The 14,513-nt window shown below is 32.1% G+C and overlaps 1 protein-coding gene across 2 annotated transcripts in view; it reads left to right on the top strand.

Annotated features, from left to right (window-relative positions):
• The window catches only part of LOC149803092 (mitochondrial Rho GTPase 1-like), a 75,580-nt gene extending 66,617 nt beyond the window's left edge, over nt 1-8,963 (top strand). For both annotated transcript variants that reach the window (XM_089952683.1, XM_089952681.1), the window contains one exon: nt 1,704-8,963. In XM_089952683.1, coding sequence (XP_089808809.1) covers nt 1,704-1,821 — 118 coding nt within the window. In that variant the 3' untranslated portion in view covers nt 1,822-8,963. The remainder of the gene's footprint in view (nt 1-1,703) is intronic.
• Nucleotides 8,964-14,513: the final 5,550 nt, after the last annotated feature.

The following is a 14,513-nucleotide window of genomic DNA, read 5'->3' as shown; positions in this document are numbered from 1 at the left end:
ATAGGCTATACATGGCAGCCAGTATTAATGGTGGAGGAAGAACCCGGGAAAACCCTGGAAAGAACCACCGACCCACGATAAGCTACTGGCAAGCTTTCTCTCATACCCACATTGGCCGAATCCGAGACTTCGAACCCATGCAGACAGAGGTGAGATGGCAATGATCCGTAACGGAGAGTGTTTTAGACCACTTGGCCACTCTGGGCCCCTAGTAATATTAAATTAACAGAAAAGTCGGCAGTAGAGGAGACAATTCATTATGTTCTTTGACAATGCTGCATCCTCCTGACCTGATCTATGTCAGAGACAGGTTACTTTGTGTCACAGTTTCATGAAAGCAACCAGGCCAGTGATGAAAGTGATGAATATTATGATGAGAATGTATATTCTGAGCACCAGTCAGCGATATGTCATACCCTGAGTTTATAAAAGAGGTTAAAAACTAATTGACTGTTAAGTAGTAAACAATTATTTCATTCTGGCCCAAGAAATGGGGTCAGTAACACAAGCCACATTAATGATGTAAGAAACAGCAGTAAATGCTCCATGCCTTCTTCACATTAGGGTCTTGAACTATGAAAATTAGGAATTACACAGCATATTTAAGCGTTGTGGAGTTTTATTCATAATTCCAATGGACTTTGTAGTAAAGTTATAAATGTACCATGTCTCATTCCTCAGATGTTTCTTGTGAAAAGGGCAATGGTTCTTTTTTTTATAGGAACATATATTGTTCAGCTAATTCTTTATTAAATGCATGTATTTAAAATAAAATGTAAAAAATAACCACTTTTATTATTTTTGTGCACTTCTACATGCACACTAATGCTTCCGTAATTGTATCTCTCTCTCTCTTGCTATCTTGTGATGTAAGCACTCAAAATTACTTTTGTTCACATCTGCAGAAGCCTCAGTAAACCAAAAACATGTCAAAACCGAAATAAAGTTTGGTTTCCAAGGGTTTTTGGTTTTGAACAGTTTGTATAAACAAGGTTCTTGTGCAGTGTTATCCTAAGATTTTATTACTGAATGGGGTCAGTGTGACCCATATAAGGGTCTGTCTTTGACCTTTACTTTCATACACTATAGCTTATGAATTAATGAACATTAGTGTGATGATGAATGCATTTTGTGTGTATTGATATGCATGCACATTGCACACTAGATTTTACAGTATTAATATTAGTGAGATTGATTATGCACAGCTGAGAGAAGAAATATAGTAGGAGGAGGTTGTGCAGACTTTTGTTGTTGCATACTTAGACCATTTTTGTAGGCCTAAATCTTGAAAGGATAAACAATGAATCAAGGGTACAGGTGTCTGGGAAAATAGTAAAATGTTTTGGAACAGAGTGATTGTTGTGGTTATATTTTAGTTCTTTGACAGTTCAAGCCTAATCTCTAAAGTGTCCAAGAAATATCAGTATATTTGCATATTAACATTAATTTCATGAATAATGCCCAACAAGAAGTAATTTTTATGAATCTGAATTTCAGTTACCCGGTAGGTTAATTCTCTTACTTTTAATTTTTGCACTGATAGAAGATGGAGGGATTGTAATTTGATAGATAACTTTGACAGATACTTGACAGAAGCAGAGTTTACACTGAGCTACTAAATCAACATCTCAATCTATAGCATTACTTTGACATGAACTTTTTGAAAGCTAGTCAATTTGTGACTTTATTTTTAATTTTTTCAGGCATCTGAAAGATGTGGCATTACGAGACAACAAGAGAGGACTGAAAATAGGAATAGCTGTAATATCACTGGCCGGAATTGCCTATTTAATGTATCGACATTTTAGGTCAGAGAGATAGCCATGTTTCCCCTGTGGTCATCAGACAGTAGTGGTTTCCCTTGAGATATGTGCCAGTTTTAAGCACAGATATTACATGGAAAAGATTAAGAATGTGTGCTTCAGGACAAAGTTGTTGGATATCAAACATAACTTCTCAGTAGAAGAGTTTTCCAGATACAGAAATACAATGACTATTTAAATATGCACATAGTAGTACCGTATTTCATGTTATTTTTTTCGTACCCTTTGATTTTTCGTACACCATCAAGCTATAAAAATAATAATTAAATGTCATATTTTTTCATACACAAAACTATATTTTTTCTTCTTCTCCAAATCCTTTCATTTTCATACATAAGGTACATAAGATGTTCTACTGGGAAGTTTTATGTGATCGAAAATATTGACCTTTTTGTTTTACAACAAAGAATAAGAGACTAAAATCACTGGGGCCCCGAGTGGTCTAAAGCGCTCTCCGTTACGGATCACTACCATCTCACCTCTGTCTGCATGGGTTCGAGTCTAGGATTCGGCCAATGTGGGTATGTGAGAAAGCTTGCTAGTAGCTTCTCGAGGGTCGGTGGTTCTTCCCGGGATTTTTCCGGGTTCTTCCTCCACCATTAATACTGGCCACCATGCATAGCCTATCGTGTGCTGAAAAATGGCGATAAACCCAACAACAATAACTAAAATCATTTTGGAGGGGGGTTGCATTTTTATTTATCTATTTATTTCTTTCTTTTATGTTAAAATTGAAGACAGGTCCCCATTTTAAGCGGCTTCAAAAATATAACAAAATACAATTTGGGTACATCCACTGACCAGCGATTTTTTGGGGTTGTTTATTGTTGCTAAGCATGTTATGAATAGTGATTAACTGTGGGTAGGTTCTTAACCGAGGCATTGAATAGTGAAACCAGAGATTAACTAAATATAATCATTTATGTTCATGCAGAAAGGTCATTGATCATTTCTTTCTTTTATTATTGTATTTCACTATATATTTTTATGTATTTTATTTGCGTCAAGAAGCGAAGTTCACGTTTCAAATGGCTTTCAATAAATATCGATGTATCATCTTGATATGCAAAAATAACAACAAATGTATTGTTTGCTGAGTATTTTTGGTATAATCCGATTTAAAAAATATTTTTAAAAAACTATTTTCTCAATGAAAACCCAGTCCAAATTATCTATTAACTTCGCACAAATGTTTAACTGAGTAAATGGCTCGTCATATTTTCAGTACCCAATGGGTAGTCTCATTTCCCTACATAGAGCCTTGCTGATTTGATCTGTTGAGGTGAATTAGGTCTTCAATCCAGTATTTACTAGAAAATACTAAACTAAAAGTCAAAGTGTATTTAATTAGCATGCACATCTGCATAGCCGTGTGGCACATTGACAGTGGATTTCATAATTACAACAAACACCATTTATTTATTCAGGTTTTAATTGCCAATGGAATATAATAGTGCCTTTGTAGTGTTCACATAAGGAATATCACAATTGTCGGGTAATTGAACAATAAAGATGACCATCACCATGTAACCCTTTTTTCCTATCTCGCACTTGTACATTGACACATTAACTGAAACAAACTTCTAAAATTGCAAGTAATGTTACAAGCTGATTTGACATGGATCATCTTCATAAATTTGCCCACTACAGCAAAAACATTTTTTAAAAATACATTTGGCATAGACATAATTTTACACATTGACACATTAATCCCCCCACCCCCATATGCACACACACATGCACACATCAATTTTTAACATTTTGGGGTAAATAAAAAACAAACTAATTTGGTTGAAAGCAACATTAGACAAAATAATGTTATGCTTATTTTTTTTATGACAGTGCTGTTAGGTTGCCAAGCATCTTGTGTAAACCTTGCTTAGGTCTGAACCCTTTATCAGTACTCCAAAATATTTTTTTACTCTGAAGAAAAAGAAAAAAATTGTGTATGAAAAAATACATGAAATACGGTAATGCTATTATTTTCATTTATTATTTAATTAAGAGAAATATTATTTTATAAAGCTTTGGTATCCTGTCTTTGAAGTAATGATGGTCATATGATACAGAGATGCTAGTTATGTTGTAGTGACTTTGGAATTGTTTTTACCTTAACATGTGATTGGACTACATTCTGTTACTTGTTTGCTTGTGTTTTTCATGTGGTAGTATCTCTTACAAAATTTTTTTAATGCAATTAAGTAATTTCAGTTATATTTTGGGACCTGATATAAATGAATGTACAGTCAAAACTGTCTTAATTAAATTAGATTTTTAACACTTTTGAAGAGTGAAAGTTTTTCATTCTGTTATTTATACATGTTAATTAGATGACAATATGTGACAATGCATACAATGACAAAGAATGTAAGAGAAATTTTAAAAGGAGTAAATGAAATGAAATGCTCAAACTGAATAATAGGGAAGCTGAACATAGTTTTGTTATATGAATCTTTTGTCTTAAAATCACTTGGGTCTTATGATGCACCTGCAGAACATGACGTTTGTCAGTAAAAATGTACGACAAATTGTGAAAATTGATTTTGACCTGTGTCTTTATTCTCCAACACAAGAGGGAATCATCGACTTACTATGTCATCTTAATGTATATCTTGGCTGAATAACCTTAATTTTTGGGGGAGAATCATAAATTTTTATTATTTGTTTAAATGGAGTAAATTGCTTTTCACTTTCCTAAGCTAACGATTAAAAGAGAAATAGTTTGCTTTTGTACAATAATTTCTTTTAGCCATGTTAGTCCAAGTTTCCTCTGACTCTCTCATCCCATCTTTAAGTCCATTTTATGTATTTTGTAAAGTTATTTGGTGTGAGGGTCAGAGAAAACTCTGAGAAACACAGTCTAATTTTTATGACAAAGACGAGCTGCCTCTATTTGTGTCACCATGGACACTAGAAAACAACCTTCTCTGTGTTTATGTAAAACTGCTATGGTTTGTAATTGTGGTGCATAGACTTTAAAAAGAGTGATGAAACCAGTGAATTAGTTAGAGCCCCAGTTAAATATAGTATTTCTTCTTCAATACAAATAATATCAAGGGCCAGTCTAATAAATTTTCACACACATATACAGTGTGGGCATTTGGTGAAACGTATCTGCTGTACCATTTATACTCATTTATAAGTCCGGACAAACTGAAAGCTGCACAGACCCAAATCTGTTGTCACATAATGTATAGGCAGATCTAGGTCTATACAGTTTATTGGAGTAATCAGTAGCACAAACAATGTAGACCCTAATCTACTGGTGCATTATGCATTGGCAGATCTGGGTCTGTGCTGTGTACAATATATATATATATATATATATATATATATATATATATATATATATATATATATATATATATATATATATATATATAGTCATTTGGTAAAGATGGCGGGATCTTATTCTCATGCATGTTGTGTGCCTTTCCATCCATTTGTCTGGTACCAATTTTATTTTTGCACAATAACTGAAGTTGTACATCCAATATGGCTGCCACAATGACTGTCTGAAAATTCTTGTCACTACTTCTCCTGAATGGATGATCAATATGAAATGGAATTTTCACCAAAAGGCCTACCACCACTCTTTTTAAAGTCTAAATGAAATTTCTGCCAAGCTGACATCCAGTATGTGTCCCACAGCATCAATAATTGGAAAATCTTGTTAGTGGTCAGAATATCAGAGATGGTTTCAACACTTGACAGTTTAAGAGATAACATGATCTTATCTTGAATTTCTGGAAATTCATTTTGCACAATAGAGCATGTAACATCAAGTGACTCTTGGTGAATTTTCCATTCCTGATTACCCCATATTTGTAGTTGACAAGGAAAGGAAAACAGTAGCCTGTTTTCTCACATTGGGACTGTATTTTGCATAAAATCCTTCAGTTTACTTGCAATGACCATGTGAGCAATACACATCTAGAAGTATATCAATAAGAAACCTAGCCTTTTTCTTATCCTTTGGACATAGTACAGTCTAATTTTTGAATTTTCATTAATTTTAAACATACATTTTGTGAATGGAACTTTAATAAATTTTAATAGTAAAACTGATTTTTAATCTACATGTTGTACAAAAAATCATTAAAAGTTTACTTTTTTATGATTTATCTCCATAGTTGACCTTGAAGCACTGGAATGTCAGTTCAGTTATTAATGCTATAGGTTTTTAAGTTAAAGCATCTTCATTCTGTATACAACTTATAATGGACTAAAACTTATCAACTGTTACACCTTCATTTTTGAAAAAAAAAAAAGACTTTGAAAAACTATGGAAATACTTGTATTCATGTCAAAAATGTTTTTTTCTATGGGATTTCAATGCCAATGCTTGTATGATGTGCAATATTCCATACCTTAAAGGTATTTATGTACCCTATAATTCCATGTCAGACTGTTGCATTTGTAAAATGTTTAATTAAAGAGACCATTCAGTAATTGATAGCAAGCTAATCAAAGCCAGAAAAAAGAATTCTTGTTCACCTTTGCTGATTTAGTAGTGGTTACCAAGTTTTACTTTTAAAGGGACTGTTAATATATTTATATTGAAATTTCACCAACATGAAATTTTACACAAATAATGGAGGCCCCGAGTGGTCTAAAGTGCTTTCCATTATGGATCACTGCCATCTCACCTCTGTCTGCATGGGTTAGAGTCTCGGATTCAGCCAGTGTGGGTATGTGAGAAAGCTTGCCAGTAGCTTCTCGTGGGTTGGAGGTTCTTCTGGGGTTTTCCCAGGTTCTTCCTCCACCACTAATACTGGCCACCATGTATAGCCTATCGTGTGCTGAAAAATGGCGTTAAACCCTTCTACAACAACAACAACACAAAAAAATGAACAGCCTTTCAATGCACCATAAACAGTTATGATCTTTGTGTTAATTACACATTTGTAAAAGGAATGGTAGCAAAATTGACCTTGTAGAATTAAGATCTTAAAAAATTAATCCACTTTGGCTCCAACTTAAGCTGAATGTAAATGTTGGTGTGGTTGTGGTTGCCATGTATCCCTTCAAACAGACAGTCTTTTAAATATTAATTTTGATCTTTAACATGAAGCATATGAACAGATTTATTAACTAAAAGACACTTTTGATGGATATTGAATCACATGTGTACAAAACATAAATGTTCTACAATATTCCCCTACATTTTACATGTAGATGCTTATCCCAGTTGTTTTCATGTGCTGTAAATTAAGTCTGTTAATTTCTTTTCAAGTGCCCCTGGGGGTTCATCATTTAAATTTTGTCTACAGTTGAGATAAGTGTAAATTGAGTTCCCCTGGGGTTTAATCATTTACGTTTATGTGCAGTGAGATAAATGTAGATTATTTTTTCAGTCTGAGCAAGTCAGTTTGTAATCTTCTCAGTACTACATTCTTACCATGATATATTTTACAGTGCAGAAATCAACAGAAATGTCACAACTTTTATGTACCATTTTAATCTTGCATCCTTCGTCAGATATTTTATACAGCTGTTCTATCTGTATTTCTTTATTACTTGCCCAGATTGGAACTACTTGGGTGTCTTGGACATATCTGTGTCAATTTTTAGACACAGTGAATCAAAATTTTATAAATCCCAGTTATTGGATTTCAGTTCATAAAGCAAGCAGTATTTTGAAACAGTAAATTAGGGATATAAATATAAAACCACATTCATGTTTTTGTTCCAAGTTCAGGAAAAGAACTCATATGGAATAAGTTTCAGCCTGATGGCCTTCACATATCCTTATGTCATATTACTCGTTCTTTCCGCCAATTCAGAGCAAAACATGTATGCAGTTTTGTCTGTTTATTGGAGCAGTATGTTATTAAGATGTTTATCATCAAACTGTTTGTGGGAGAATTCATTACAAATACATAAACAGTCCCTTTAAAGTAAATGGTAGTACTACCACTAAAGTTTATCCCATGTTATATGGACATAATTACATGATCACTATTACTGAAGGTGCATGCGATGATAAATTAAGTGGATACATTGTTATGTGCATGGATATTACAGTATATATACAATTTACTGTCATACCTAAACATATCTTTATGATGGCAAAAACTGTAGTCAGTTACACAGAAAGTTGTGAAATAGCAAACAGGTTACTGCCAATGTATAACTGATACATTTACTGTATTAAATTTTTGTAAGAATATTCTTGCCATAAAGAAATGCAAACCGGTGTATTTATTTTAACCTACACTATTCATGAAGCATCTTGTACTTGCATGTTCTTAATTGCATTGATATGCATGCATGTAAACACCTTTATTCCATCTTTGAGAACTCATTTTTGAAAATGATATCAAGCTGGCTTCCTCATATTGGCCAATATTTGGCATCTGAAGTTGTGCCTTGTATCCGCACTTAATCAAAAGTGGGATGTTTCACTGTTGTCATATACTGCACTTTGACAAAAATCAAAATTGACATTATTGGAAGTTTCTTGTTAATAGTTCAAAGACAATATAAATAATTCACATTTAAAGTGGAAAAACGACAATTTGAATAGGTACTGGTATTAGTTTTCTGAGTTTTATTAGAGCTTTATGTGCAGGCTTTGCTTTAGTTTTATTTTTCAAAACATTGTGTGCCACTTAATTGTTTTACAGAGAGTATGTAGAAGTATGTATGTGTCTGCATATTGCTGAGTAAGGATAGGCATCCCATAAAAGGCATTCAGCAACAAGATAAAGGCTAAATGGTTACATGTTCAAAAAAGAAAGTCATCTATTGAATATAAACTCTTTTAATATGTCTTAGAGCGCATGAACATCACCACAGGACACATCACTGGTCAAAATGTTTGCCTCCATTAGTTACCTTTCATGACATGAAGAAGGACACATCTGGCTTATTCTTATATCCACAGGGGATGTTTTATAGGAAAACTTCCAATGATCTGAAGTTCACTGAAAATAGATACAAAAACTTGCAGCTAGTGGTTCTGTTGGAAATGTTTTTGTTTTTATATATGACACCTTTTAAAGTTAAAAAATTGCCAAATGTTACCAATCTGTGAAAGGAGGTTTGTAATAGAAATGATAACACATATGGATAAATATTTTAAGTTAGTAATTCATTAGTTGAATGTGTACTTAATAAAAATATTGATAAACAGAACTGATTTTTTTTTATGTATTTCAACCCTCAAGACCCCATAAATTACTGTGTATTGGTGCTAATAGTCATTATTGAGTGGTGGAGTGAAATTGTGCCATAAATGAATCTGGAGATATATGTATGGAATTATGGAGTGTAGATGCTTAGTGTTCTATTTTCAACTGACATTATATGGGGGGGGGGTGTTTTGTGATGTAAGATTGAACATTTTAAGATTGGCGTTTTACACTGTGCATGCATCCATGAATGTGGCTACCAAAAAAATAACAAATAATAAAATACCATACTCATCTGTTAATTTAGAGCAACTGCAAATAATATGTACCCTTTTTTTGCCTGCACATCATGTGATGGCAGATTAGGGTCAGTGTTCATTGTTCTACTGATTACTTCTAACAAACTGCATTGTGCAAAGGCTGATCTGGGTCTGCACAGTTGGAAGTAGTATCCATGGTATTCATTCTTTTTTGCCAGCTTAATGTTTTTTTTATCTCTATGCATTCTGAATAGAGTGTCATATCAACATGGGTTTTCGTAACATTTCTTACAGTCGAGCTGCCCCTAAATGAAATGGTAAAGATCTGACCACTTTGACAACCATCTAGAAAATGTTGTGTTTTGCAACTCCTGGTTGGATGATAATATCATAATGGGGTTTTTCCAGTAGATATCGTATAATATCTGGTTGGTCTTGTACAAAAATATTGTTGAATTCCAGTATGGCCACCATCATTAAAGTCTTACTATTTTCACAGCTCTGAAAAAGAAAGTCATTTCGACATGATGTTTCCACAGGAAGACTTCTTATGTTGTCTAGCTTTTCCTAAATGAATCGAAGACTTATCTAGCATCATGGAAATATTGTTACTCCTCCTGAATGGACAGCAATATTTAAATGGGTTTTTCACCAAAAGACTTATTAAGATATTAGTTTGTCATTGAAAATCGTGTTATCACACAATAATATTTAAATATTCAGCCATTACAAAGAAGAAACAGTCTTTTATTTCATGCAGAAGAGCATCAGTCCCTTGAATAGACTGTTTCTTGTATATGCTGTCAACAACAACAAAATTGCATTAACTACACAACAGGGCAATAAGACACAGCAATGAACTTAACGTCTCTGATGCTACATCAAATATCTCTGTCATACAGCTTGCCTTGTACATCTATAATTTATTTGGTTTTTTGTATGCTATTTAAAATTAAAATTTTGTATGAAAGAAACTTTTGAACTGATCTTGGTCATTAATCAACATTTTGGAAACTATGTTCTTGTTTTGTAATAGATGTGTGAAACGATTTACAGGCATTAAAACTGTAATGATATTGCTTTCATTTGAATAGTTTCTCACTTTATCAATTTTTTCCCTTTTTAAAAAAAGGATATAATATCTCATATTTGGGGGATTACTTTTATCTATTTTATTTCATGCTGTAAATTTATTTTCAAACAAGAAACTTAAAACAAAATATACCAAGATGCACAGATGGGATTAGGTTTCCTGTTGGTGCAATTCAAAGTGGCTTTTCAGATTTTTATTTTGTAATAAAAATAAGAAGGAAAACATTCTCTCATATACACCAATAAATATCACAATCCGAAGCCTCTTCACGTATAATAAAGATCCATGTCAATAGCCCAGGGGAATAGGTATCCTTCAGTAACTTTCACACTCCTTGGATCTCAAGAGCTAGGGTGGTGACTGGGAATTTTATCTGCATATGAACAGGGAGGTATGTATAAATGCAGAAAGGACTTTAATGCAAATTTTGGTGTAATTTTATTACAAACCTTTTTGCAATAACATAATGGATTTTGTATTAATTAGGACAGACCAATATAACACCCAAAGACTGTGGAGTGACTATGTTATGCAAATTTATTTTGACAAAAGTTCCAGTGGCATGGTGTAAAATTGGAAAAAAGATGCTTTTAAATGGTCCTCATTCCTACATGATAAAATTGCATCCATGGTTGTAAATGAAATACAGAGAACACATTATTATTACTCTTTATACAACAGAACTGGCTGATGTAAAAATGGATAGTATTATGTACAAGCTAGCTGGAATTTTAGAAAAGTCAACTAGGGAAACTATTTACTTGTTTGACTTCGATATAATGCAAACTTTTTTAAAAGATTTGTTTAGAAAGAAATGGTACAGTATCAATCATGACTTTACTACAGATAAGACAAACATAAAAAAAGATTTGTAATTGTTATAAATTATTATTTATAATTTATAATTATTATAAACTATTAACTATTATTATAATTATAACATAGTAAGAATAGACTTTGTTTTGAAATGGATATCATTTTTAAATAAAAAATATGTCTATTTGTCTGTTGACATCCCAGGATGTCCAAACTTAATGGACATTTTTGGATTACCCTGATACAAGGCTAGCTATCATGTTTGGGAGCCTTTTGGCAAAGGAAAACTGTTTAACAAGACTCCATAGTACAGGTATAAAGTATTTAAATGTATTGGAAATTTCAAGTTGTAACAGTAAAATAATTAAGAATCTCTTTTATTAAGCTCCCTTTGCTGACCAAATGAAGAGGTCAGTTAGCCCTATATTTAACTCATGACTTGTTTACATCAAATCCAAACAAGTACTGGGAAAACATACAAAGAAAATAAGGGGCACTGAGTACAATTTATCAAATAATTTTCAGGATGTAAAACTGAATTCTTTTTGTCTGACTTTAATTGATAAATTATGCAGTTAACAAAGAAAGCGTGTTGAAGAAAAACTAACATACATCACACAAAATGTTCTGTGGTGAACCTGCTGATCCTGTTCAACAAGACTGAGGGGATACAAACTTTTTTAAAAATAACCGAAATAAAACCTTTTAACATTAGAGGATTTAGAAGAGATTGATCATCCCAAAAGCACATTCACAAAATTATGATAAAAAACTGAGCTATAACCTGATTGTATACAGAACACAAACATTTTAGATGATAAAATTATGAAAGAATTAGCAGGAATAAAAATAGGTGGTTTCCATATATATGCCATTTTATTTTCCTATAACCAGACAGAATATGTGGTAATTACATTCCTCTGTTATAATCAGACAGAATACATTATTATGGCTCTGTGGTCTTAAACTAATAGAAAAGAGCGAAGACCAAACAAGTTTTGTAAAATTCAACAAATAATTTATTACCCAAGGATACAAGGGGAAAATGTATATAAAAAAAAACTTACAGTATTGCAAATTAAACCCCAAATAGTCAAAAGGTTATATCACCAGTCATAATGAACAAAGTTCTAATTAAATTCCTTGGTGTTCAAAATAAGATCCAGCACTGAAGTCATTGATGTGCGTGTAGTCTTAATGTACTTATTTACCAGTGCCATGAAGTGTGATGATGTGCTAACAATCTTCCAATTATTCACAATAATATAATCCAAGATTTCTTTGTCTGAATTCACTATAATTCCAGGTTAATGTTTCTATCCAAGAATATCATATATGAGCACTTTTTATTTCCAGTGAATAGAAATTTGAATAAATAAATTCCACCTAAATGAAATACAACAGTAAGACTGATTTCAGGTTCAGATGTTACTGCAGGAATTAATAATTTCTCAAGTTAACAAGATTACATGAAAACTAAGTCACAAAAGAAGAGCAGGATGTGGGACAAAAGTTAATTTCTAGAACGATCTAAGTTATAATTAGACAAGGTTTGTTACTAAAATTGTAAATAAAGTACATGGTAAACATAATGTTCTTGACTTGGGCTAACATAATGATCCTAATATTTAACTCACACTCATAGGGAAATATTAACTATGTATTATTTGTATACCAAAATAAAAGCATCATCAGTGTCTCTTTTCAGGAACAAAATTAACTTGATTTTGGACAAGGTCAAGTCCAAAATGCAATTGAACAATGCATATAATGAATAAAAAGAACTAACAATGCTAATTAAATATAAGTGGTATTGTAATTACATGTACTTTCTTTTGTTATTATATCAAATGTTGAGTTTATTTCCTTTGCCAGCAAAGATAAAAAGATTTATTGTGCAAATGGAAGGTAACAAATATTTAATTTCTGGACCATGACAAGGATCCTAACTTAAAGCATGCAACAATGATTGTCATATTTTCTAAATATCTGGAGAATGGGGAAAGAAGATGCAAATTAAAGCTGTGTGAAAAACATTGCCAGGATTGTGCTCCTTTACAACTATGGAATTTGTAACAGTAACACCTGTAACATAATAAAATTTTAACTTTTGGATTGAAACTGAGATTAAGCACATATGATGGAGATGAGGAAGAATTACACAGGGAATGGACAACTCCACAGACCAGAGATGCACATGGTAAAATTAACACACTAACATTTAGAAAGACAGAAGCAATAGAATGAATTGTTTACACTGTAGAAGCTATAAATAATATAATGGAGGTAAACAGAGATATATTTTATAGTTATAAAAAGAGGTTTCAAACAAATGTTAAAACCATTAAATTGTTCACATCTCTTCTAACCTTGAAACTGAATATGTTGTGTAATGTTGTGCAAATATTTATGTCACGTAAAAATATGTCTTCAGTGTTTGCATCACAAAGTATCACAGTATCACCAAAGTAGTCATATTTGAATTTTGATTTTGAGTGTTTTCACACAATACTATGAGACTTGTGATGAGACTATATGACACAAGCATTTTGTGTTTTTATTTCAGTATTGTTTTATTCACTATATGAATGTGTCAGCATGAAATAGATAACACACAGCTTTAAAACTTGTAACTTGATCTCTACTTGAAAACAATGAGTTGACATATGAACTAAAAATCTATTTTCAAACTAAATAAAACTGCATTTCAATGCAGATTTTAATTTTAATTTTATGGATACAATTTAATTTTAATTTTCACTGAAGTTTCCCAGTTTTTATAATGTAATTTCAATGATTGAAATGACAAAGTATGAAATTGTTCATGTGCTTGATTAAATGCAGCAAGATTTACATTAAGATCTCAATTAACAATTTGGCTATATAAAAAAATGTTAAAATACATTTTTTTTACATGTTGCAATTTTACTATTAAGAAGTGGAATATTATTTTTGTGTAAATGAGGTAAATAATTTCTACTTTGGATGATGTCATATATAATAGTCGGTTTCAGATTTCTTACTAAGGAACTGACCCTTTAATTTTTGGGTGGTTGGTGGGGCAGTGGGATTTTATTTCAAGCCATCATGTTTCCCTTTATCCTCAAGATCATGGATTCAATAGGTTTTTTCTTTTTGTATAACTTGGACAAGAATCTGTATGAGGACCATAAATTGTGAAGATATAAAAAAAAAGTATGTAATGGTTTGGCTGCCATGGTTGGTTGATAATGAAAAGTTACATTTAATTTATTAAACAGAATCTGTTTAGAACTTATTCTATTTGTAGATGGAAAAAATAAAATGTTTTATTGATGGAATGACAGTCCTTTTACATTTGTGACTTTGGAACAATCATTACTTAAATTTGCACATGATTCCTAAA

This window comes from Sinohyriopsis cumingii, chromosome 3 (genome assembly GCF_028554795.1).
Source record: "Sinohyriopsis cumingii isolate HCF-2022 chromosome 3, ASM2855479v2, whole genome shotgun sequence".
NCBI lineage: Eukaryota > Metazoa > Mollusca > Bivalvia > Unionida > Unionidae > Sinohyriopsis > Sinohyriopsis cumingii.
This window is presented reverse-complemented; position numbering and strand designations above follow the sequence as displayed.